General features: G+C 40.4%; 1 protein-coding gene across 3 annotated transcripts in view; it reads right to left on the reverse strand.

The window, feature by feature from the left end:
* fgf13a (fibroblast growth factor 13a) overlaps nucleotides 1–19,620 on the reverse strand; it is a 129,173-nt gene extending 109,553 nt beyond the window's left edge. The window contains exons 1-2 of one of the 3 annotated variants that reach the window (XM_088080947.1): nucleotides 19,384–19,620; nucleotides 15,718–15,880 (exon numbers count right to left, since the gene is read on the reverse strand). In XM_088080947.1, coding sequence (XP_087937073.1) covers nucleotides 15,718–15,766 — 49 coding nt within the window. In that variant the 5' untranslated portion in view covers nucleotides 15,767–15,880; nucleotides 19,384–19,620. Of the gene's footprint in view, nucleotides 1–15,717; nucleotides 15,881–16,148; nucleotides 16,730–19,383 lie in introns of those variants that run through there. The other 2 variants (XM_088080948.1, XM_042493865.2) reach the window with 2 other exon arrangements.
* Between the last annotated feature and the right edge of the window lie 2,385 nt (nucleotides 19,621–22,005).

Raw genomic sequence — 22,005 nt, forward strand, 5'->3', positions numbered from 1 at the left:
CGTTTGCATATTTTTTCTTCTGCATTTTGAACCAGCCTCCAGACAGGAGATGGATCAACTAGTCAGCTTGCTTGATTCACAGATCATAAAATGTAGTTGAGATATCAGAGGTGTAACCTACAGTTGCCCGTAACAGCCTTCTCAGAATAAAACTGTCAGAGAAGTTCAAGTGTATCATTGGAAAAGCATAACTTTGGTCTTAGAGGGTCAAATCAGAGTTGTAGCAGTTCTCAAAAAAAAAAACTCAGACAGTTATGCAAGACTATAATCTGTGTCCAGTGTTCTCAATTAGTCTGTTAAATTTCATTGTGTCTGAAGTAATAACTGTCCTCATTATGGAAGAAATTCACCTGCTCTGTGCTGCAGGAAACGGCTTCACTGCGGTGGGGGGGGGGTCACATGTTTGTGTTCTGGTGCTGATCACACCAACACCGAAATGACTCGACTCAGTCAATGAATCCGTTAATAACCGTTGGGTAAAATGATCATTCCTGTCACTGTTTGATGGGTGCAGCAGCAGTATCGCAAACACTGAAATGGCATTCGTCCTCTGCAAAAAAAAAAAAAGAATATCCGAATGCCTACCCAATTAACCAATAACCGAATAGCTGAATATTTGGGTCCATCCCTAGTTGACAGCAGCATAAACAGAGCAGAATACAGATATTTAACTCTTTGAGAAAAACGTGCCTTTAGTTTTTATAATTCCACCACCACTATTATTGTTGGTATGTCCACACACATATACAGTGTGTAAACAGTAGCCTAACTCTTGTTGCAAACCAATCTGGGAAAAGTATATTTTCACCAATTGGTCACATAAAAAGTGTCTAAACCGACAGCATATAGTTGACATATAAATTTCAAAGTTCTTGTTAGCAGTTACCACAAATACAATAATCAAATTAATTGAGGAAGAACCTACAGTAACAGAGGGCTTTCATACACCTCCTACCGACATGTATGAAAAACAAACCAACAGGCTCAAAACACCAAACCACATAAAAAAAAAACTTGGTGTAATATGCATTACACATGTTCACAATGCCCACAAACACACAACACACACCTCCAACCCCTCCACCCACACCACCCCAGAGGATCAGCCATTTACAGTTGCCTTCCCACCCTTTGTTTTCTAATCAAGTGTGTCTCTCCGTGCGGACTCTGTCTCCCGGGCTCAGAGTGTATGTTTGTGTGTGTGTGCACATGTGACGGCGTTCACAACGCCGCAGCCTCCAGCGCATCATGAGCGCATGTAAGGAAGGCACCTTGGTATCCACCCCCCATGACTGACGACTCCCGTGCTTATTGGGGCTTTGTTGCCGTGGCAGCGTCTCATTATGTAAATGATGTCTCCCTGATGAGAAGGAGGCAGGCGCAGCCGTGATGTTCACTGCTCCAGACTGTGTAAAATTGGCTTCAGGGACCAGTGAAGGATCGTTGCTATATTTAGCAGTCGTCTTAACAATGTCTTTATTCCCCATTCTTTCTCACATCCTCGAAACAGAAGGCCACTCACATTTAAGACTCGCTTCATCTTTTTCACACACTGGGAACTGAAGTATTACCAAAAATGAACACACAAACACACATAAAGGCACACACCCACATTTCATTTGAGAGGGGTGACATTTACGTCATATACTGTGATTTTAGCCATCCGCCATTTAATCTGAATTTCTTTTATCTTCTTCTCCCTGTTGAATATTTGGCTCCGAATGTATTAACCTTCCATCCTCTGTCCTCATCAATGCTGAATGAATGAGCTTTCTCTGAGGACTGGTACTAATGGCTTTCTGCTATATATCATCTTTCATGTTCCTGCTCAAGAGAAGCCAACACTAAGTGACTCGGTCATTCCAGGCATTAAACTCGGCCCAAAGATGTTTCTATACACTTCATAGATATGACTTAACAGTTATTTCTTTCGTCCTCTTCACAGCATCTATGTAATATTCACAATAGAGTACCTCATGAATGAGTCCTAAAACCTGGAACTGAAGTAGCATTTCAGGACCTCCGCTTCCCTCGTTTAGAAGTCAGTGGTTTTTCTGAATGGATTTTTGGTTAGATGCCAGAAATAAAGTCTGTGCTTAACACAAGCTTAAGAGACTTTCACATTTTGTTCTAGAGCATAAATTACGTCAGTAAATACCCGACTTTGAAGCTTTTGTGTGTCTTTAAAAAGCTGGTTGCTAGCAAGTGGCTAAATGAGACTACAGTAAGGCATCACGAGTCGCACAAATTTTTACAGCCTCGTAGTGGTGGCAACGTGACAGTAGGGTAATTTGTTTATAGCCTGACAATGTTTTTTTTTTTACTTCTGCCAATTGCATTTACGCTTTTTGTGTTGTTCATGTGTGGAGATTATCTTGCTGAACAAAATGTGTCATAAGTATCATAAATGTTTGTTAACTACAGACCTTTTTTTTCTGCAATGATCCAAAATCCAATGAAAAAAATCCCACAGGCTTTTTGGCGAAGCTAACTTTCACGTTGGCCTACAGAAAAACGTCATCCTTGGGAAACGCTATAGCAGTGGTTCTCAATTGGTCCAGCCATGAGGTCCAGATTTTCTTTAGTTACTATTTCAGGGTCCACACATTAGATAAATTACCAAATATTCAGTTTTATTTCACAAACAACACAGCGGCTTAAAACACTAAGAAATAAAACTTACTGACAAGATTTAACAGAAATTGAACTTCAAAATAAAAGCTCTATGCTAGAAATTCACTGTACTTCAAAATAAAGTGTGGTTTTTACAGACTCGGGAGGTCACTTACAGTCCATTCAGAATGGACCTGGGACCCACCAGTTGGGATCTACTGCTCTGTAGTCTTCCAGTTGTCTTCTGTCCATCTTCATTAGCAATCTAATCTACAGCTATGTTTAGTTTGTGTTGACCTCCTCTACCCATTAGCCAGACACCTGGAAGCTCAAACAAACACAGTTATTTCCTGCATCCTCAGCCTTCACTCTGGAGACTGAAAACACTGTTCTCTAATGAAACAGCTATTTTGAGTGAGTGACCCAAAGATCAATATGGTCAATAGTATTAACCTCCAGAGTGCACGCAGTTTGGTGAAGGTAGGGGAATCACAATCAGTCAAGACCTCAATTAATGAGCAGTGACTCAAATTGTTTTTTCTTTTTCTGACTTCAAACTACATCTTACTGTCCACCCAACTCACTGGTTGGTTACAACTATTTGGCACGAGCAATGACATGTTGGTGTTGCAAAATGTTCACTGGGAGTGTTTGTCAGATGCATGTTCCTTCAAATTTTGCATGTTTGTAATGTTGAGTTTGGCATCTAAAACCACTTGACAAAGTTCAGAAACATAACATGTACAAAATTAGTAGAAGCCTTGAGTTTGCCATTGTGCTGAAGCTATCTTGCTTTTTTTCTGTGACCAGATTTGGACATCAGAGTGACACTGTGGAGGAGCACGGGGTGGATTTGACTGATGTAGTGACTTGTTAAACGCCATGCCTTAACGCGTACCCAGCTGTATTGTCTATTTTACTCTAAATGGCACCATAATTTAATGATCATACTGTATTTAAGAGGACTTCAAACTAGCAATTGAGACCATAAATTAATTATGAATGTGTTTACTGAGGTCATGAATCAAGTGAGAGGTTGGGTGATTTTATCATTGACATCTGTACAATCAGATTAAGCTGCAACAATTAGGCAATTAATTGATAAGTCAATCAAAAGAAACTTAATCACAGAATATTTTGAGAATTGAGTGATGAATCAGTGATTTTTCAAGTAAAATGACAAACATTTGCTGGTTCTAGTTTCTTAAATGTGTGAGAATCGGCTGATTTTCTTTGTCATTTTTGACAGTAAATGAGGAGGCTTCGTGTGTTGAACTGTTGGTTGGACAAAAGAAGCTTGTAAATCTGTCACATTGAGCTCAGGGAAATTTTGATTAGCACTTTTCAGAATTTTTTGACATTTCATAAACTAAACAGTTAATTGATTAAAAGTATACTTTACTGATTTTCAGTCAGGTCCGCATCACCACGATGTGTGAAGTTTGAACAGATTTTGAAACCTGAAGGTTGCTGCTTGGCTGAAAAAGAATAGTGGTCATGTATAAAACATAAAAACTGTGAACTTCACACTACTAATACCACTACACATTTCTGGCCAACACTTCTATTCCCATAGTCTGATTTCTAATACAAAATAGTGGCGCAAATTGAGTTTACAGAAAATATGTCTGGCAACTAAATATCCCTGCTTTAATAAAACATACATTCAGTGTCTTTGAAAAATATTATAATCAACACAAACAAAATACCAAAATTCAAATGCAGATTTCAGCCACCAGCACAGTTGTTAAAATAAATGCAAAACAATTATATCTTAAACTTGCTCACTCTTCACTGTCAGTGTGGACGTCATTAACTGAAACTGAAGGCTGATCTATTTTGTCCATGATGCCTCACACTTCACTTGCGCACAATGCTAAGAAACACTTATCAGTGTTTTTAAGCACAGCTGGGCGTTTTTTGACATTTGGAATAGAGCGTCATAGGTTATAACAACCAATGGATGACGCTTCACGTAGCCATTACCAGCCTTGTAAAGGGATATTTTGCCGATTTTCAACCAGTTTTGTATCAAAACAATGTATGTGGTATGTGTGGATGAACTGTGCTAAACTTCCCTCCATCTATCCAGCGCCCAGATAATTCAATGTTTCGCCAGCTGTCGGGCTGTTGCTCGAACTACAGACTGAACTTGCTTTTTTGTATTGCCCACCAACCATCCCACCAAAAAAAGAGTTCGATCAAAAGAGTTACCTGCCCAGAGCAACTCAGACCGAAATCCCATCTATTGGTAAAACAAGGTGATGCTGACTGAATGCAAATCAAGATTATGTTACTGCACTGCTTATTTCTCTAAAATGTTTCTAGATACAAATTTAAACACTGTTTAGCTGTGAGAAAGCAGATGCCAAAAAAATGGAGATCTATCTGTAAAACTAAGCAGCAGTGATAAAAAAAAACAAGATTCTGTCACTGAGTTGCATATTTGTTGCTGCAAATGTTCTCAGTAACATGTTTTAGCTCACCATTTAACTGTAATTCCAGATTGCTGGCTGCCATAGTTACGTCACACAGTAGTGGTAGCGACTGTTAGGGCGCGATGCAATAGTTGTAGGTTTTCTACCTATTAAGCCTTTTTCTTTTTATCTGTTTTTTTTCTGGTCATGTAGCACCAATTTTAAAAGTATTTGCATCTTTAAATGCAGAGACGACCTAGTTTTATCGGTGAAACACTTCTTTAAAAACCACCTTCACCAGGTCAGCTCTGGACTTTCTGTTTGCGTTTCACACTGATGTTTCTTCTCATAGCCAGTGAGATGGGCTGAAGTGGAACATTGATGCAAGCTGATGTGAGGCTTTGTTTGTAACGTGCTTGTGAAATGAGCTGCAGGATTGGGGAAGAGCAAGAAGCGGGTAATCCTGTTAACTATTCTCTGCATGTGTGCAGAAGAGACGGAGGTTTGCTTTTCTGGTGTCTTCCTGGTGAATCATCACAACAGAGACTTCAGCCTTGCTCATAATTACGACACTGCCAATCACTAATCTGCATTCTGCTCAGGCCAGAGGCAATCATTTGCCCTTACCATCACCACGTTATAGGCCTGCTGGTCAGTTAGACGCTGTCTCTCAGGCCTGCTCTGTTCCAGCCTGAAGCTCCTGTTTATTACCGCTGGTCCAGCCTTATCGCCTCCCTTTCTTACCTCGACTTAATCCCCTTTATAATTTTCACCAACTTTAATTAGTTCATGTCCAGAGCAACTATTAATCCTGGGCATGACTTAAAATGTAGAATCCAGCACGCCATAAAACCTTTGTACATTACATGATTTTGAGACCTTGACTTTCCCTCACTAGTATTTCACTATGACCAGAAAACACCTCTCTCTTTAGTGTTTCAGTCCCACCTGGCACTGTGCAGCTAGTTTTGGATGACAACCTCAACTTGTGGCAACTGCAATGACCTTGAAATACTGTAATTGCTACTTGTAATTACGTCTTTGTGCCCCCAAAACATCCGATACCTCTCCGTAGTGCCGTACATGCTCTGTTGTCATGGTATTTATGCTGTTACTGTCCATGAAAGTATAGTGTAGGTTCTTCTTCTATGTTTTTGAATTAAAAAGTCAGAAGCGAAAATGGTCGCAATTTCTTGAAGTACTCGCATCTACTGAGGACGTACAAATATTGTCAAGTTTTCAGACCTTCAGCGATGCACTTTTTCTGTCTGGAGATAAGCAAAGATGACATCTTTGCTATATAGCTGCAGTAGAAATGCATGTGGCACAAACTGTGCGCACTCTGAAAGTGAGCTCAGGGTGGTGTGAATGCTTACAGACAAATGAGTCACTGCTGCCACATGCTCAGTTGAACAGATGAGGCCTTTCCTTCGTCTCAGATGGGCTAAAAGCATTTGATCTGCGGTGAGCCCATTAGCACTCAGAGTTGGATTGTCACACGCCTGGCAAAGGTATTCTGTGGGGACGAATTGATTCACTTTGTCATCTCTATACAATGAGTGTAAGAAATTGAATTACTGTTAAACAGGAAGCTAAGATTTAGTCAACACAGTAACAGAATCTTGGTTCATATTTGATCAGCACTGCCTAGTTTTATAGTTTGATCTCAATTTTTTCAGCCTCTGATTTTACAATACAATTATTAGTGTGGCATCTGCTTCCTGTTCAAAAATTCTCACATTGCAGCCAAACAGTGCACTAAAATATGTTTCTGAAGACATTAAGGCGAGAAATAGGCAATACAGTGACCGAATCTTGATTTATGTTTGATCAGCGCTGCCTAATTTTTCAGTTTGGTCTCAGTTTTAGAGAAAGACGAGCAATTCTCTCTCTCAATCTGCTTCTATTCTCTTTGTGTCCGCGGTGGTGGGCTTTCAAAAAATGCAATAGTATAATCTGTAGTTTGAGCGACAGCCTGAGAATCAGCCAAAATCAGCTGGATGATGTGTTTTCCCTCATCCAGCAGATTTGAGCTGGTAGATGAGCAGGGAGATCTGGGCGCTGATAAGACGGAGAAAAGTTTACCACTGTTCATTTACACAGACTGACCACATTGTTATGACACAGAGCTGTCTGAAAATAGGTAAAGTACCCCTTTAACAGCCGCTGTGGAAAGCAGACCAGATAAAAATTCACTCACGGACCATTTTCTGCTGATGTCATCTTTGTCTAATTTAGCAGATAATCCATTGGAAAAACTGTCATGTCCTGCTCGACCCTGCACCAGATGAAGACCGCTAACCTCAACTTGGATTTCAAGTATTAACGTTTGTAGGAAAGGGTTAGTAGATCCCATACAGCTGATGTCAGTGCAAAGCCTTGTGTGACATAGTTTTGAATATGCATTGAAAAACACTGAAATATTTCAGTGTTGTGGCCCTGCGGAGAGACATTGTGTATTGTTGTCGGGGGCAGTTTGACACACATAACCACAATTATGGGGGATTATCTTTAGATAGGATTATCTGCTGTAGCATAGAGTGCATTTCTGAAAGTAAAACAGCAGTAATCCAAAATCCACAGGTAGTAGTTTAATGCCACACCTATTTGTTAGAGATCCAATCTGCACCATTATTCAGATGAAAGAATTCAAGTGTAGAAATGTGATTATCATCATGAGCACTGTTCAACAACAGTGGGCCACAGAAAAATCTGCGGCAGGCCTATAAAAGAGAAAATGATGTTATTGTAATGATAAGTCAGTGTTTGGCTGCAATAAAATCCACTTCAGCGCTGAACACTCAACACTAAAGTTATGAAACTCATTGAAAACATTTGCAGACAATAATATCAAATGTATATTTCGTGCATCGGTATCTCTCACAGCTACAGCGTCAGTAATTTAAAAACACTTATTTAGATGGCTAGTTTGTTAGATCACCACATCACCACGTTTCCGTCTGAGTTTGTGTATCCCGGTGTTTGCGAAAGAGCAGCGAGATTCAGCAGAGAGCCAGATGTTTTAACATTCATGGCCATTTCGTTAACGGGGATTAAAACCCTTCAGTCCCTCTGAGTGACGATATTTAGAGAGGAAGCCAGATGACATGAGCAACTTAATGTCTACCAAGAGGAGTATTACCACGTAAAGAAATGACAAGAGTGAAAAAAACGAACATGCACTGAAAAAAAAGCCTATGCAGGGGACCAGTGACACCAGTGACATGTTTCACTGGTTCTGTACCCTGGGAAATTAAAATCAGAGGCAGGCATGTCCCAGTAGGCACTGAGGCGACGGCTCACATAGCTGTTCACCTCAAAAAACATGCAGCTCTGTGGATTACTAGCAGCAAGCTGACTAATGCACCACAACAGTCAGGTATTTAGAGATTTTACGGGCAGAACACTCCTGGCAGTGGTGACGTAAAACACAGTGCGATTCCATTTCAGAGTCGGGAGAAATAAGAAAAACATGTTGGCGGATGTATTTCACCACTAACTAATCAATAACTGGCCACTTCAAACTTTGGCACAACCAACTCCTAAGAACAAAACTTTCTTAGAAACAAATTGTGCAAAATCTGAGCCGAGAACCAGAAGCCAATGCACCAGTCACAGGGCAGCCCGTGTCACTCAGAAACCCAAACTGACAGAGGAATTGAAGAGCGGGGGCTCTCAACATTCCAAAACAGCGATCAGCGTGCAAGTCAGCGATGGAGAGTGGCAGATCTCTGATGCGAGGCGAGCCAGTTTCCTCTGGGCAGTGTGGCCGGATCTGCGTCAGTACCAGGAAAGTATCTGACAGGCAACAACTCCACCACCCTGACACCACGAATACTTCCAGAAGAACATGTCCTCACACAGCCCAGTGTTTACATGTGACAAACTGTCTTTGGTGTGTTGGATATATTGTTGGCAATATAGAAAGTAGTTGTACTGTGAATAAGTACTTTAACTTTTCATTGACTTAAAACTTTTTGAAGTATTTTTCTGAATTGGGACTATCTGCACACAGTTCTCAACATGGAGATGCTAACAATAAATAACAAAGGACGTTTACCATGCGCTCGCAAACAATAGCACAAACAGCTACGAAACTTTTCTGTCAAAGAAACCATTGTCTAAAAACCTAATCTTACCAAATATGACAAGTTTGCTTTGGCTTCACCTACTCTTGACTTTAGTCATTTTGATTGCTTTCCTCACTTTCTTTACTCTTTTTTGTGAACTGGGTTGAAATGCCAGTCAGAGTGATATCACTCAACTCAGGGCTCCACCGGGTCTGACATGATTTAACATGCTGAATGAGCCGAAAAACAGCGGACAAGACCCAACAAGGGCCGACTAGTACCAACAGTGCAGGACAGACTATAAAAACTAGGCCGACCCCACAGAGGCAAATCGTAGGCCCAGCACTGATTAACTGCTGACCGCCAGGGGCCCTTGCACGCACGTGTAGTGGGATCATTGACCATCTATCACATCAACAAACAGAGAAGGTGGGATTACAGTGCACACCCAGAGGGAGCAGGACTTCACTCTCTGCTCAGGACACCATTGTTTCACTATATCTGTACATAGCAAACGGTTATTTGCTGCTATATTAATGTTCTGAATATTATATACAGAAGATTTAATTTTTGCTTTCATAACTTTTAAATTGGTGATATTGTGATCTGTTGCAGTAAAATAGTCATTGTGACAAGCGGTTGTCCAAAAAGTTCCCTCTCTAGATTGTACAGTCGCTAAGACGGATATAAAGGAGAAGAGTCTGAACTGAATTTTGTAATAATATTTGAGAGAAGAAATAATTTTAAGCTGACCCTGTCAAATAGCAGGAAATCCTGTGAGCTTGCTGGGTTCAAGATTTATTTGGAATCATTTTTCCAAACCCTAGGATTAGAATTTGTGGACCCCCCACCAGAAAATCTCCTGCAGTACTAGTTCGGCTCACACACATTAATGTGCCTGCACAAGAAGCTGTAGTGTGCATCGCTGCAACCTGTCAATTTATGCACTGTGGGATGCATACTGCTCATCACAGCTAAAAACAGACTTGGTAACTTTGACTCTGCAGACAATTTCAGTGTATTTTGATATATATATATATATATATATATTATTTCACACCAGCCACTTTACTTAAGCTTAGCTACAATTCCAGCAATGCATGCAATCTTTGCACCACTGCAGATATATTTCAAACGTTCAATAAGAGATGACAACTAAAGCAGACAGCACAGACATTGACTACATATGACATTATGTCATAATTAAACGTTGGGCAAATTCTTGACCACACGCTACTCAGAGGGGATTCTCTGAGATCTAGCCATTAGATGAAAAGACTTTAAACAACACTGTAGACAGTGTGCGGTCGTGCCGATGAGATTAGAGCAGGTGTCAGTGTTGTGGAGGAGTGAGCTGCCTGCATTGTGATTAATGAAGCAGCTCGAAACTCCTCTCTGGGCGTCTATTGATTCAGTTCTGTGGCTGGCCTCGCGCTGAATTAATCTGCCTGCGAATATGCAAGACTTATGCCTTCTGCTTCTGCCTTCAGACCTGCAATTTGAGGCGGACATGAATCCACTAGCTGACACTCAACACCCAAGAGTGGAGTCTATCAATGCGCTGCACTGTGATGAAGTGTGAGGAGAGTGACACAAGTGCGGTCAAAGTTGATTAACTCTGCAAGGAGTGCATGCAGGAAAAGTGATCTTCAAACTAAACATGTGCTGAAAATGTAAAATGTGAGGGTGGCTATTAGACGAGATAGTATTAATGTCAAGAGGCCAAACAGCCAAGGTGGAAATGTGTGCATAATCGATGCCAGAACCTCGATGCAGTTCTGTTAATGGGCATAAACAAGAGTTGGTCTGAGTGTTCAGGCTCTGTGGTAAAGCTGAGAGAGTGTGTGTACGTCATGCTTTGACACATCACTTTTCTGCACAGCTTAGCTTCACAAGGACAAGGGGAAACTAACACAACGTGATTCACTGGTGTTGATACTGGAGCTCCCGCTACACATCACCTCCTTCTACCCCGCCATGTCTCCCTCTGTGTCTCTGCATACTTACTGCTTTCACGTGTTGAACTGTGGTCTTTCTGACTGAGCCACATAGGAGGGAGTGATTCATGTCTTAAAACTGCACTTAAAGAAGTGTTTCACCAATATAAAGAGGTTCCTCGCATAAATCTAGGCCATCTATACAGTAGAAAGACACAAATACTTTCAAAACTTGGTACATGATCAGAGAAAAATAAAGTGAGGGAAAGGACTAGTACACTCGCTTTTGCTAAAGAGGTAGAAAACCTACAACTACCAGAATGCACTACGCTGTACCAAACCAATAAACGCTCCTGCTGGTGGGTGACAGTGCAAACTCATTCCCTTGACACAATAGCGGCTGGCTGGTAACAAAATATCTCGTTTTACAGCTAAACAGTAACTTAAGATGAGTTTCTGAAAACATTTGAGGAGACAAATATGCAATGTAGTGACAAAATCTTGCTTTATATTTATCGCCGCTATTACAGCTGAGCAGGGCATTAAAATATGTTTGTGCAAACATTTTAAGGGAGAAATTGGCAGTGCAGTAACTTATTCTTGATTTCCTTCAGCACTGCCTAGTTTTACCGTTTTATCAGATTTTAGTCCAAATTCAAGAGAGAGAGAGGGTGGCGGGCTGTCTTTTGATCTGCTTCTATACTCTTTGTGTCCGCTGTGGCGGCACGGGTGGCAGGCAATACAAAAATTCAGAAGTACAGCAGTTCAAGCAGTTTTGATTGAAAGCTGGTTGAAAATTGTGCACTTCAGATTCTGATATTATTACAACTGGGACCACCGTAGAGAAAGGGCAATAATTACCTCCACCAAGGAGGTACCTTTTGGAGCAAGTCCATTGATAGGAGGCGCAGGATTACATAAAACTACTGGCTGAGTTTTCATGAAACTTGTTGGAAGGGTGTAACATGGGCCAAGGAAGAACTCATTAAATTTTTGGAGCGTATTCGAATCTCGGGGCAGATTCACAAATTATTCTTCACTTTCGTTAACATTGCAAGATAGGGCATATGGCCTTGGCGGAGATCCGCGCTCTCCGAGTGCCGTTCTGGTTCAATATAATTTTATTTGGAGGGAAGTAACTCCTGAAAAAGTTTTCTTTCCATCTCTCTGATTTCTGTTGTGTTTGTGTCTATCAACTTTTTTTATAACAAACTAATTTCTTCTGTCAAATGGCTTTATGGGGTTTCTAAACCTGTAGATTTCCAAGATATGTTCTAGTTATGGATTATATTGAATCAGTAATCATCTTTGTATGATCAGGGCGCTTGATGAAATGTAACTGAAACTAGAAGCCGCATAAACAAGTAGACACAGAGCTAATATAATAAAGATTACATACATTCATATGAAATTTTAGCAGGCTGGCTGATTGGTAGAGATAGCTGAGGCGCTGTGGATTGAGACTCCAAAATGATGAGAATAAATGAGAGGAGATGGGGCATCACTTCTGTTCTGAATAAGCAGAGCAGTCAGAAGCTTCTGCAGGCCAACAGCTTGCAGGGAGAAAAAAGGCTGTGGAGATGGCAGGTGGTTCCGGCTTTAATGGACTGTTTCCCTAAAATAATTTGTGGGACAGGTGGTTGCCAACGTTGGCAGGGTCAGTGCTGATTTCCCCTCGTGCAATTCCTGCTCTTGTGCCATTCAAGTCTCTAATGGAGGGCAGCTGGCACCAAGTGACCCTGTCAGTGATGCAGATAATGAACTGCAGTTTTGTTTTTTGATGGGGTTTTTTTTTCGGAAGGCAGCAGAGCCACGCCAGCTTTTGGCTTCCTGCTGTGTGTCTATAAAACTAGACCACGCTTAGTCGAGCGTTCGTGGTTTAGGTGATTTTTTTTTTTTATCTTATCTGATAGTTTTGGAGATGGTGCCGCCCTAGGGCTTAAATGAGTCAGCTGTTCACACATGCCATTGATTTCCAGTGGGAGATGGGAGGGAAAGTTGCTGTGGAGGTTAATCTTAAAATCAATTATTTTGAGCATATTTTGCTGGCTGTATAGTCAGCATGATATGCCTGGCTATCACTATCCTTTAATCCATGTTTTGTTTTTTAGCTTTCTAAGTTAGTTTTGTTACATTTGTTTGGCACCATGTACAAAAAAACATGAATCACATACAAAGAGATGATGAGAGGGATGTTCTGTACTTGATTGAGCTATTAGCTCTGCATTCCCATGGCAGGAAAGTCTATAAGAAGCATCCTTCAAACTGATCAGGACAGATGTCATTTAAAAGTAATACAATACCAGTACCCTTAAATTGACACCGATACCAACTGAGTACTACATTAAAAATAATCTTTACACATTTTTTATCAAACGCCACGGTGCGTGGTATAGCCATGCTTTCTGAACATTTTGGTGGTATCTCAGGACACTGAACTACCAACTGAAATACACTGCGCTCAACTTCACCACCCCACACACCGTATGGGTTGTAGTTGCTGCGGTAGGGGGCAAATCACAGATTGTATTACATTGAAGAATGCAGTTTGCAAAACCATAAAATAGTATTTTTTTCTAGATCTAGGTACAAAAAAGATTTGATGCAGGTACTGTTTGACTGAAGAAGTGCCAATAGTACTTGGTACGGGGCATTTTGGGAGATACCTTAAGGCCCTGACACACCAAGCCTACGGTCGTCTGACAGACAATGTTGGGCCATCAGTGAGCAGCTGTCGCCTTAGTCTTTGAGGCTCTCATCAGGTTTTGTTGGCTTTTTATTTCATTCAGCATGTTGAATCAGCGTCAGAGACGACAGAGCCAGTCGGTGAATGAAATCACGCGCACCAGAGGGAAAACGCAAGTCAATGAAAGTAAATTAACAGCTAAAGTCAAGGGGGGTAGAAACAAACTTGTTATATAAAGTAAGATTGTTTTTCTTTAGCCATTGAGCTCTTTAGCAGAAACATTTTTTTGATGGATTGTGTTGTTGTTAAGTGGCACACAGTAAATATGCCTTGTTCTTTCAACACTGGATTGCGTTTCTAAAGTGCTAACTAGCATCAAGAGGTTCTTCTGGTTTCCCTATTCATATGGCAATAACAGACTATCGATGTCTGCTGGTATGGAAAGCTGATATTTCCTCTCATGCAAGCCCTGGACAAAACGTGTTGGTTGGCTATAAAGGCTTAAAGGTATCAAATACCAATACTCAGCCCTCTAAAACTGAGAAGTTTAATAGAGGGCTTTATGTAGATGTGCAGTAAATACATCATTAAAGTAAAAAAGACCTTTTACGCCTTTTATTTATGATTTATACAGCAAAAAAAAAAAATTTTAAAAATAGGGCTTGTATTTTTCAAGACTGTTCGTTGATCATATGAGTGTAAGTTAGTGCAAGCTCTAACAATAAGGTAAATACTTTTATTACAATAGTTCATTGTCCAATAATCATGTGGGACTAAAGCTTCCAGTAATTCTGTTGGATAATAACTCACATGGCCTACACATGAAATAAATGTGAAGTACCACTAAAGGAAAGTTTCTGCACACAGGCTAAGTTTAGTGTAGGTCATTATGGTGTAGCCATTACTGTATGCACCATTTATAGTAACATCACGTCATCACTTGTAGCAGTGCTGCCAAAATAAGCCAGTTAGCCTTATTGATTTGTTGTGAGCTTCTTAAACAGAGCCAGAACCTGACGACAAGGGGATCCAATTCAATTGCTCTACTGTAAATAAACAGGAAGGCTGCAGCGGGCAAGCTGCCACAGTGTAGTGCAGCTTATTATATTATAAAATGAGGTCATAGAAGTGTGATTCTAGTAAAGGATACAAAGACAAAAGGCTCAAATCTGATCTGTTGCAAATAGATCTGGTAATAAATGTACTGACGCAATGAAGCTGCGTCATTGTTCAGCACCACATGATTCATTTACTGATTTGTCTAATTGTTCAACAGAAAGCCAAAGGTGCAGTAATGTGTGTGCCGGTGCGTAAAGTGTCGTGCACATCCCCGTGTGCAGATGGAGCGGTTGATTAGTCCCGCCAGGTTTCTCTGGCAACCCTGTCTCCGCTCCGTGTCCATGGCAATGGACAGGCAGTTTACTTCCCTTTTTTTTCCCCCTGAGAGGTGAAGGAGCTGAATTTTTTACGCTATAGGTCATAAGCTCAGAGAGCGAAAAGGCTCCGCGCGTCATGATACAGATGTGATGTGCGGATGCGGAGAAGGTGCGAGCAAGAGAAACACAAAGGGACATTTCAACAGGATGCCAGTGACACAATAGCACATCACTGCCATCGCTTCAACGCTGTAATGTTTACTTTTAACGCAAACACCATGCTCATTCTCCATCTGTAGCCTACCGCTCTGCAACATATTGGTTCTTTCGCTTTGCATGATTGTTTTTAACGATCACCAAGTCAATGCGAGTAAAGCATGTGATCTGAAACCAACACATCGTGCAGCATGTAGGCCTACAGCAGCGACTGCTCAGATCTTAAACAGCAGCAACATCCACATGCACCGTGCTGGGAATGGCTCCACCATCCACTGGCTGTTATTGTCTCCACCTCAGAGGGTGACTGGAGCAGCACCATGTAGGGGATGAATGGTGGCGTTAGATAAACCTGTGATTTAGGGTTAAAGCACTCTGTGGAAGGCAAGGCTCGCCTCTTACCCTTGGAAGCATCCTTGTCTTCTTTAGGCTTCGCCACTTTTCCGCTCATAGATCCCAGTTTGGATGTGTAATTCCCGATTTAGACAAGAATCGAAATCCTTTTAATTGCTGACTGTCCTCAATGAAATCTTTAGCACAGGTTCCAGGTGCTGAGATAAGGGTTCTGTGGAGAGAGGAGAGATTCATCAGAAATGGAGCGTTTGGTGTTAAAGCAGGGGCCATGCAGCGAGACAATGGACCGTGGGAGCTACTCGAGGAGCGAGCTTTATCAATTGGATATCAGTGGAAACATCCAACTATTGATGCTCTCCAAACACACACGCGACACGACAAAGAGAGCGCACAAACACCAAGATTCAGCCTGCTGTGTGTGCGTGTGTGTGTGTGTCTTTGCACCTTCTCCAGTGTCTTAAAAGCACGCTCTGACCTACCTTATCTCCTCCACGTTTTCTGCTACATCAATGCACATTGATGAAAGGAAATGCTCCCACCATGAATCCCGTTATGTTGCATACAAAAATCACGACCTGCTCTGCTGTGACAAAGGAGAGAAAAAAAGCGGAGAAATGGAGCGCAGGTTGTGTTGGGGGTTTTTTTTTTCCAGATGTGTTCAACCAGCGTTGAAAAATAAAAAAACAAATTAAAATAGAGGTCAAAACACTGAAGCGTCCGATGTGCAAACAAAGCTCAGGGGAAGAAATGCCATCCAGTGTAGCTTGAGCGACCAGGTTTTCTTGTGTGAGGCTTTTCCTCCTGACGAGCTGAGCTCCTCTTAACGCTCGGCGGGCAGAATCAACAGGATACACAACGCGAGAGCGCCAATTCACACCGTGGACATTTGTTTTTTGGACTCGAGCTGCACCGCTGAGATGAAAACGAGCCCCATCCGTAAGATGCGGTCAGTGTGTGTGCTGTGTTGTTCGACGTGCTGGAAGAATTAAAGCGGGATGTTGCGCTGCATGGTGCACACCATCTTGCTGTTGCTCTCAATCAGTTGCCTTTGCGGAGCAATGCGTCATCCCATTCACATACAGCTTGCGCATTTACCTCTTATAGCCTGCGATCTGAGGGGTTTTCTTTGACTTTTATAAAATGCAGGAGATGTCGTTTGCAACAAATGGATGAACAGAGGATAAAAGTATTTAAAAAAAAAAAGAAAGCAGTGGCTAATTAATTTGTGCTTTGATTTGTGATTCCAGATATAGACTTACTAGACAGTTTAAAACGAAAACTAAACAAAATGGCATTTAAATAAATATATTTCAGTAATATGGGCTATAGAGAATTAGTAATGGTGTAGACTGAGAAAAGGTAAAGGAAACTCAGTCAAATAACTAACAACTATTTACTCGACCTATACATGGGCGGATTATGGGACAATGGGCCCCTGGGCACATTCAAAAGGCCCCCCCACCTCTCTTCCAGGAACAAGAAACGCAACTTTGTGGTTCTTTTGCCTCTCTTTTTGTTGTTGTTGTTGTTTTGCTTCTTTCTGTAGTTTTTGCATCCTGCAGTGCTTTTGTGGGGGGTTTTAGTGGTTTTGTTTCTCTTTGTAGTTTGTTTGTGGTCATTTTTAGTCTCCTGGTTGCAAATTTACATTTTCCAGGAAAGCATAGGAATGGCCCGCCCTGCTGTTATTATCTTATACGTATTGCCTTTGCTGGTTGGACTGGTTAGGTGTGGGTTGAGATTGTATGATTGATAATGATATTGAATGTATGCAATATTTGTAAAATAATGGTTTGGTTTTGTGAACTGCTTTGACAGTAAAATATGTTTTGTTCATGCTAATAAAGCTATTTGAATTTGGTTTTGAGATTGATTAATGTTAAGATAAGGATGTCAGGGTAAGACAGTTAGAGGCAAAGTGAGGCAGCGTTGGGACACTGTTTTGCTGTCCCAAGAAAACACACTTTGGGCCCCTTGGCCTGTGCCCAGTAGGACCATTCAGCAATCCATCCATGAGCCTCAATAATATGGTTATACATATGCATCGTAATGGGTGTTGCAAGTTAAGCAGATCCGGGATGACTGTGGTTTTTCAAACCTCCGACTCACACAAAAGTGTAAAAACATGCTTGAAACTAACTGTTGAACAGAGGCTGAAAGATCAGTTTATACAAAAAGATGGGCTTAGAAGAATGACATCATGCAATATTTCTGTAGAAATTAAACAAAATTTTGAACTGGAAAAGTATCTGTTGCATGAAAGGTACAAGCAGGCTATCTGTAATTTAAGAGTGAATAACATCACAAGTCCTAAAGTCAGCAGAAGATTTAAAAGGCTGGATAGAAACCAGACGAGTATCATTTGAGAGATCAGTGTCATATTTTCCCCATATTTTCATGTTTTCCCTAAAGTGTTATTTAAATTGCCCATCCATGCATCAATTTTGTTCAGATAAGCTAAAGTTACCTGTAAACCAGGACCTTTTTTTAAAAATGCCATTTCCTTGTTTAAGTAACATTTGTTGTTTTTGTCTGCCCAGAAAATCACTGGTTCCCATCTGCAGAGGATCAGCGACCGTGGTGAAGTGAGGTGTCTGCACAGAGCCCAAAAGATACTGAAAGACAGCAGCCACACCAGCCGCAGCCTGTTCACCCTTCTGGGAAAAGATGCAGAAGTATCTGCTGCAGAACCACCAGACTACAGAGCAGCTTCTTTCCCCAGACTGTGAGACTCCTCAACTCCTCCTTCCACACCAAAAGATGTAGCAGGACTTAGGATCACCTTAAAATGTAATTTCGCGAGCCATCATTTTGTCACAATTGTAGGTTATTTTTGTGCTACGTACCATGTGATCATGTTTTTGAGTCACATAAAATAATTTCAGTGAAAATGAAAATAATCTGCACAGGTCCAGCCTGCAACAATGATATGCTGCTCAGTCTGTTTATGAGGCATTTGTTGCATATACTAGACTCATAATACTGCTATGTAAAACAAGGTCACTGCAACTAGATATAAACCAAAAAATATCGTGCCAATGACAACTTGGTGAAGTTTGGGTGTGGAAATGCATCAATTGTGCCATTTTCTTAAAATCTCTGTTCTCTGAGCTCACTGCACAGTTGTGCTGAAAAGTTTTCCACTGACTGCGGGTCAGCAGATTGGGTTTAGTCTGCAATAACCACTATAACAAAAGTTTCAGTGACAGTGGCATATTTTAGCTTGTTAAAGAAGTTTTCGTGATATCACAGCACAGGTAGCAGAGAAATCCGCATTAGCCTGTTTCAATAGGTTGACATTGGCTTAGCACCAATAAGAAATGCATGACATGTAGGTTCCTCCATCATTTTTTGTTTAAAATCAGGACTATATGTTCCATACCATTAGCAGGAGATCAGCTTATGTATTCATCAGCCCATATTAGGTTTACATAGTTTACAGGAATCCTATTTTCTGACTAACCTCTTGTGGTATCTCAACATGCAAAAGTTTGGGTTTTATTTGTCTTGGTTTTGATGTATTTGTCCCCAAATATTAGTGTTCTCACAATACAATGGGGGTCAAATTTGCAAACTGTTTGCCAGCTACTTCCCACCCATGAAATTCACTATTCTTGTAAAAAAAAACAACTTTACTTAGCATTTACGAGTAATAAAAGCTATTCTCTGCAGCATGTTGGTATAATTTATTTGATTTAAATTATGAGGGGTCCTTACCTTTTAAAATGAAGCCCGAAAGTTAAACCTCATCCATGGACTCGCATTAAGCCGTCCAGTCGAAATAGCGAGTGAGACACTTACAGCCAAAAATCCAAATTGTTTCCAGGCTTCTTAATCCACTTTTGAGGTCACTAGAATAATTAAAAGTCTTAGTGTTAATTTTATCAGCTGTCATTCAGAAGTCCCAGTCCAGTCCCAGTCTGATTTTTGCAGGCCTTATGTCACATCTCTCAGCGCTGCAGGTCTGTTCGCAGTCAGTGGCAGCAGACGAAAAAGACCTGCGGGTTGAGGGTTACAAGGTCTATATAGTTGCTATTTTTAGAAGAAACAGGACTCCTTTCCAACTTTCTTTGCATGCTCAAATCATCCTAAGACATCTAAGGCACACTGAAGTCTGTTTTAATGAGTGACTGCCTCAAATGCTCAAATCATTAATAAGCTCATTTTTATTATTTCTTTTTTTTATAGCCATTTAGACACATTGAAGTTAAATAAAGTTCACTTTAAAGCCAACAGGCTTCAACTGTCTATAATTCATCTTTTCATATTGTTGCATTGTGACTATTTCTGTCACTGTGTACATTATACTGTTTGTGCATATACGTACAGGTTGTATATATCCCTTCTTAACTACCTATGCATTATCTGTGTTTCCTTATATAGCTTTAACAGATGGCAGTCTCCAGTCTCTGGTTAGTTTACCTGTTCTCTTTGCATTAGTATTTATAACTCTTGACTGTTACAGTTTAAAACACTCTTGATAGATTGTCTTATCTTGTCTTGTCCATGTCCCTTTTTATTTTTATTCAACCACAATTCAAAGCCCCAAAAAAAGCCCAGACAGTATTTTCAGTCTCATCCGTTTAGAGTGCTTTGGTCTTTTCTTTTCTCTCTTTTTTTTTGGACAAAAATGTATTGATTTATTCCTCTTTTTTCTGAATCATGAGATCTGACAGCTTCTTAGCATTTGCTGACAGCAAGCAGGTGCATGGTTACTATTTATGAGAGCAGCTATCATAGAAATAGAATAAGAGTAGAACAGACATTCCCATTTAAATCAGTGTAGCAGGATGGATATTTTTATGAGCACCGGTGCCATTGCAACAGTGGTAGCAGGCTAACTTCCTTATATAAACCTCAATATAAATAAACTGACTTGTGGTAAGTCGTGAAGTCACTGAGATGAGGTTTTGCAGAAACGACCAAGTGAGCAGTGGAGTATACATTTTCAAATGAGCAACTGTTACTTTAAAAACATTACTATAACTTTTATTTCCCTGCAAGACAAACTAAGATAGTTTTGGTGAGTTTAATTTTGTTTCTGTTGAGTTTGAATGAAGCGTGTTTTAAAATGGGCTTACTTTAGTCTAAGTTTGGTGAAAAAGACAAACTTTGATTGGTAAACAGTAATATTTTTTTGATTACCAAGAAAAACGGGTGTAAGAATAAAACCAAAACTGAGTTCTCAAACTAGTGAGTGTTACAAAGTTTGACCAGCACAAAAGGAAATGGCGACTGCTGTTAGCTGTTATGGTAATAACACGTCACCGGGGCCGTAAATGACCTAAAGGTCCTGTCTATTTATGCTATTTTTATGGCATCTATCTTAGCACCAGACCAGAATCAAGGAGACTGTGAATCAATAGGAGCTGACCACCCAGCGGCTGAGGGGTCAGTGGGGGGAGGGGACGACCCAACTGAACCAAGTATTATCACACATACACAAATACACAATAAGCGAAGAGTCTCATTTCTAGGGAAAATTGTATTGATTTATATTTTAAAAACTTCTTTTTCTCATTTCATGTATTTTAACTAGTTAAGTGGCCTCAATCAGAGTATTTTTATATTATAATAATTAAAACCCTAACCATACACAATTTTCCTAATCCTAAATAACATATCCTTAATTTAACCATGACAGTTACAAATACATATTTTAATCCCAACAATTGTGGTATTTACAATGTACAATGAGACATTTTTGCAGACCCCATTCCATAAACAATGAAAGTAAAATGATAAATGGACTGTACTTGTATAGCGTAAGGTGCCACCTGCTACTCAGTAATCATTCACGCGCACTCTCACTCCGATGAGTGTTCGATTTGGGGTTCAGTAACTTGTCCAAGGATACTTTGACATGTTGCCCGGAGGAACCGGGGATTAAACCGCTGACCTTCCAAATTAGAGGACGACCCGCTCTACCTCTTAGCCACAAAGCGTGTACCACAAGTCCTTCAGTGGTGTAAATACTGTTGAGTAAAGCGTCCAGAGTTCATAAACTGGCACTAACAGAAGGCGAAGTGTGTAGCGTGGTCGGGGAATATGTTAGATGCATATGTAGTTGGAAATGTAAATAATATATTAGTAACATTTTAAGTGTTTTTACTTTTTTTTATTGTTATTATTTAATTGCAATAGTTCCTTCAGTCTCCTCCAGGCAATATATTTACATTACACCTCAGTACATTGCACATTTTTGTAGATGTTTTAACAATTGAATTAATGAAGATAACTAAGAGGCTCAAACACAAACATATTCACACAAACTGACAAAGCTGAGAAATATATTTGGATTTGCACACACCAACAACTAAAATTAAAAAAAGCAATAAA

Source organism: Plectropomus leopardus, chromosome 8, assembly GCF_026936395.1.
Source record: "Plectropomus leopardus strain MGB_pleo_1.0 chromosome 8, ASM2693639v1, whole genome shotgun sequence".
In the NCBI taxonomy this organism is placed as follows: domain Eukaryota; kingdom Metazoa; phylum Chordata; class Actinopteri; order Perciformes; family Serranidae; genus Plectropomus; species Plectropomus leopardus.